This window comes from Pollachius pollachius (genome assembly GCF_949987615.1).
Source record: "Pollachius pollachius genome assembly, chromosome: 1".
In the NCBI taxonomy this organism is placed as follows: Eukaryota; Metazoa; Chordata; class Actinopteri; order Gadiformes; family Gadidae; genus Pollachius; species Pollachius pollachius.
Window position 1 is genome coordinate 31998236 of NC_136934.1, and position 5426 is coordinate 32003661.

The window sequence follows — 5426 nt, forward strand, 5'->3', positions numbered from 1 at the left end:
GCTTTATCGCCCGTCGTGTTTGATTTTCTGCAAGCTGGGGTTATGCTACAGCATAACATCATCAATTAATTGATTTTAGACAGCTCCATCACGTACACAGTTATTACGTTTGTTGCAATAATGCTAAGTACTCGTTCTCCACCCAATGTTCCAAACTTGATCACAGTTGGCAGTTGTGAAAGTGAGATATAGCGGGGGGGGAAGCATAGATCCCAAGAAATGAACATCCCCCTCTGCCTTCTTTTCTCCCATGGGTTATAATTGCAGAGCCAACCTCCCAGCGGAGCGCCATTGAAATCGAACCATAGCGACCTTCTGCCAGTGATCAAAGCCTTCTCCACCACCACCACCACCACTACCAGCCCTACCACCACCACCACCGCCACCCACCTCAAGAGACGACAGCGGGGAGGAGAGATGGAGAGAGGGAGAGAGAGAGAGAGAGTGATGGATGAACTGACGGAGAGAGAGAGGGAGTCCAAACGAGCCATCTCTCACATCGCTGGGTCTGGCCTAGTTTACATATGAAACACACCTTTCTCCTTTAATTCCCATGAAATCCTTTAGGAAGCAGCAAATGCAAGATGGGAGATGGGGTGTGGGGGGGATGAGGGGGAGGGGTTAGAAGGCTAGAGGGACCTTTACAGGGAAAGAAAATACTTCATTACACCCTGGTCACAGCTTTGCCCCTGTGAAGATACGGTCTTACCTAGGGCGGCAAAGAAAGTAGATCTGGTCTAATCATATTTGACGGTGCAGGGCCTCCTAATTTTAGTGTGCATTCAGGGGTCTTTTTTTTTTTAATTCAAACCAACCAATCACACACTGTGCTTTGAGAGGGCACACTGCGGGGCTCCTTTCGCCGTCTGGGAACAGGAGCCCGGTGAGACGGGTCCTCACAGGGCGGTAATGGGAACAGCATATGGACAAAGATCCTCGGACCAATTACTGTTTGTTTTAAATTAATGAAATAATCAGCCAAGCTGCTATTATGTTTTCCTCATTTGTAATTACTGGAGTTATAACGCTGATTGAAATGATCGAGCCATTAAGCCTGGAATAGGTTGAGAAAAGACCAGTCGACGACTTGAGAAGGTGAGCTACTGGGTGAAGCACTGCAGCTCTGGATTGGGTGCTGATGTTGTGGCGGTGGATCCCGGTGGGTTTTCGTCATGAGCTCCTAGCACTGAGCACTGCAAAGAGTACATACAATGTAGACAGATGAAGTAGAACATTTTGAAATACTCAGGGATACTTTGAGCTTTGTAAAGGAGGAAAAGTAGCGGTAATGACATGCTTAACTCACTGATTACCATTCGCATTAACTTTACCAAAGTGTCTTTTCAGTTTGTTTATATTTCTTGTTTGTTTTGATTGCCCTGTTTCATTCTAGAAATCAGAGCTGGCAAATTGCAATTTGATCAGGGCTATTTCATCAAAGTGCCTCCAAAAAGTGTAATCTGTGATTATGCATATTCAATCTGCTCATTGACCAAAATTGGAACATATTTTGATCTAAATGAGTGATTGTTTCATCTGGGATGTGATTGCATATAAAGGTTAAATTTAATTGAAACTGTTTAATTGAAATTGTTTAAGTGCATGTTTAGGGTCTGTTTGAAGGAGACCCCTATGTTCTCAAGTCATCCAATAGCAGGATTGTAACCCCTACCCGCTCTTTAGGGCTGTGATGATCTGAAATCACTGTGAGGCACTCTGCAAAAGCATCAGCAAAGTAACAAACTTGTAAAAATCACATGCGCGTAACCAGAAGGAAAATCTATTAAGACTTTATTTTTGTTCATGTTTTTTTAAGGGGCATTTCAACAAAGAAATGGGAAGGTTTTTGCATGAATAACTTACATAATAAATAGACAAATACACGGTTCAAGTGGCCGGCCCGCTTCCCTGACAAGGAATTGTTGTACCAACGGGGAGGGAGGCGGGGTCGACACGACGACAGACACTAGTGAGGGCCTCAAGCATCGGGGCCACAGGAGGTAGCATGTTACTCTCCTGCCGGGGCGTGGTGTTCACATGTTGTACCACATGGTGCGTTATGCGGTGGAGCAGAGCGGACGGATCACACTGATTATCAGAGAGATCCCTCCGCCCTGCGCCGCCACACTGCTTTCTTTCTATTTGAACAGTCTACATCTACAAAATGCACGGGAAACGCCTCAACGTAATTACTAAGTATAAGTACTGGATTTAAGTTTATTCTCTGCCACGGCCACCAGGAGAAAGTCTTGGCAATAAAGACGTGGTGGGGGGCTCATGGTTCTCTGAAGACTTCACACACACAGAGCATATTGCACATAACATACAGTGTACTGGGCAGCGTCGGGACCAGAGGAGGATCCCAGTTAGCAGCGTCTACTGGTCTTAAAGGATGGGTCGGCCGGTCAGATATCAGCCGGGCCACCGTTCGATACGAGTCCCTCCCTCCCTCCCATCAATGACTTCTATTGAACCCTCAGCACATGACTGACAGCTCAGGTTGCCAATTATGGTGACATGGTAATGATATGTAAATGAGATCTTTGATCTGATGACATTAATCCTGTAAAGCGAAGGTTAATGGTGGCAGAGCTGTCATCAATCCGGGTCGTTTGGCTGACCTGTTTTTTGTGTGAGAGGAGGGTGAGCAGGTAAAAATGTACAATATGTATTTACATGGAGAGTATGGGCATGACTCACTGAATATGCATTATGCAAATCAACAGTTGACCATGACGGATGGGTGACAGAGAGCGACCAGATAGACGAGTTATCATGACGGCTCCACCACCGTTTAACCCGGCCACGCAGCATCACTTCTCTTATTAAGGCTCGGGTCCTGGTGACACCGAAGAGAATGTGAAACATCTTGCTTGTGGCAGAGCCAATGCCGTACGTTTGTTGTCATTAAAAGCAAAATGTTGACATCTGTGATTAACAGAGCAGTTTTACGTTGGCTGATAATACCTTCATAAAGTAAATGAACTGAGCAGCTGTGACCTTGGCAGTTGATTTTAAAGAGCAGTAAACCAGGGACTGGAGGAACAGCTCGTAGCGGTGGGTCCTGCACTATGGGGGATAATGATGGAACTAACTGACCACCTGTTCTGCATGTCTGTGTGTATTGGCAGTTGATTCAGTGTTTTTGCATTATTGCTCTTCAATACTAGTGACTCGGAGAAGGCACTCACACACAAGGCCTGGACTGTACTGGTAAATTGCATCAGACAACTATGAATGCCCTTTCTGACTGCTGCCATTAAGGCCACAAGGAAAATTGATGAAAGATGTGGAAACAGAAACCAGGGCCAGTTTGCCATCAGTCTCATCCCATCTCCCTCCTCCTCTCTCACATCTCCTATCCTGATCAAACGCACACGTCTACATACACCGTTACACTGCTAGACATACAGGAACAAAAAGCTAGAAGTGCATTTTGACAATAAGCAGATAAATGCAGTCTATTATGGAAGCATTATGTGATCGAACACATAAAAAACAATGGAACTTTAAGTATGCAACCAAAAACATAGTTAGTGCTACACTGCACATGTGTACACACACACACACGCACACACATCCACGCACTTGAAAGCACAAGTGCCCACACAAGCTCACACAAACATAGACATGAACGGCCATGTTCACACACACACACACACACAAACACACACACATAGAGCATGTTTGACATTCCTTCTCGTCTATAGACTCTCAGGTGGGACTGGACAGCAGGTTTTGGAGCTATGTCAGAATACAGCCCCTCCAGGCAGTGAATGGAACCATGTTTCACTGGAAATTCAGTCTATTTTTTTCACTGCAAACATTGTGCTGTGAACTGTGTCTTTCCACAAAGGCATGTTTGTTTGTCTTTTCTGGTCCAACACAAATGCTTTTCAACCGATTCATGTGGGTGTTTGCCTGTGTAAGTAAGTGTGTGTGTGTGTGTGTGTGTGTGTGTGTGTGTGTGTGTGTGTGTATGTGTGTGTGTGTGTGAGTGTTTGTATGTATGTGTGTTAATTTGTGTGTGTGTGTGTGTGTGTTATTGTTTTTTGCTCAATATATAATTTCATCACTGCAATGAGTTTGGCCCCCGACATTGCGTAGAACCAGATGAATGAATGATGAATGGATGGATGATGGATGAACTTAACACATGAACGGAGTAAGGGAGGACCAGATCATTGTTTGAAGAAATATCATTGGTGAGTGTATTCTGCGTTCCATTCACGCCCAGGAAAACCAACGACACGCATACCTACACATACAGAGCATTCGCAAACACACAGACACACACACATAGACAGACAAACACACACGCCTCACCACTGTTCTATCATGAGATCCAAAACCCTGTTAACGTTCAGATCGGAATCCAGACCGAAATCCGTCTCCACAAACGGAGCGGTCGGGGGCGTGAGCGGGCGGAAGCCAAATGTCAACATCTCCAGCCAATCGGCCGCGTCCAGGGTGGAAGCCGCCTTCCGTTTCCGTGATGACCCGGTGGGCGGCAGCGGGGAGGAGCAGAGGATGGTCGGGGGAGGGGCCAAGGTCATGTGACTCAAAGCCGTTGTGGCCGGAGATGGCGGTAGCTCCAAGAGGAGTGAGGAGCACAGCGGCGAGGACAGGAAGTTGTCCTCGTTGTCGTGTTGGGAAGGCGGTGGGAGCTGGTCCCCGTGGGGGGATTCGGGGGGGCCGGGAGCCAAGTGCTCAGAGGGTTTGAGTTCAGTGGGAGCCACAGACCCTGGAGGAACAGGAGGAAGGTAACTGTCAGACACAGGACCCCAGAGAGCACGACGGGGGGAGCATCCCATTCATTATAGCCCACTCACCCAAACAAGTGACCGGCTCATCCAGAATGTCATCGATGGACTGGCTGGGGTCCATCTGAGACACAGAGAGGCCACCAAAGAACACCATTATCTCACTGGAGTGGAAGACAAACGGTTGACAGGTCGGCATGCGTCTGTGCGTTGTGTCATTGCCACTCACCTGGGCTCTCTGGATGGCCTCCTGCAGCTCCTCCTCCAGGCTGCGGACGCCCAGGGAGGACTGGGCGGGGCTGGCGGTGATCTGCACCGGCAGCTCCAGGTCCTGGCTGATGGCCTCGCAGGGCTGGCAGCAGAACACCTGGGGGACGCCAGGGAGTTGACGTTGACATTTACATTTGGGGGGCGCTCCTAAACGGACTCCTGTGTCGGTTTAAACCCTGGGTCCATGGATGTCTGCGGCGCGTGTGGTCGGGCAGAGGATCACCGCATGATAACGTTTGATTACCTTTTTGCCGTGAGATGATGGTGAATTAAGTGGTAATTGTACACAACATGCATTAGTTAGTTTGTTAGATAATTCCATTGACGATTAGACATCAATTGGAAGGGTAATGATAGAAGAACCGAACAATGCTGATAACATTGAATTTAACC

At 47.4% G+C, this 5426-nt stretch overlaps 1 protein-coding gene across 1 annotated transcript in view; it reads right to left on the reverse strand.

Annotated features, from left to right (window-relative positions):
- Positions 1–4322: 4322 nt before the first annotated feature.
- The window catches only part of LOC307085569 (uncharacterized protein), a gene marked incomplete at both ends in the record, with an annotated part of 10484 nt that continues 9380 nt past the window's right edge, over positions 4323–5426 (reverse strand). The window contains 3 exons of the mRNA XM_079750406.1: positions 4323–4744; positions 4833–4887; positions 4993–5130. Coding sequence (XP_079606532.1) covers positions 4323–4744; positions 4833–4887; positions 4993–5130 — 615 coding nt within the window. The remainder of the gene's footprint in view (positions 4745–4832; positions 4888–4992; positions 5131–5426) is intronic.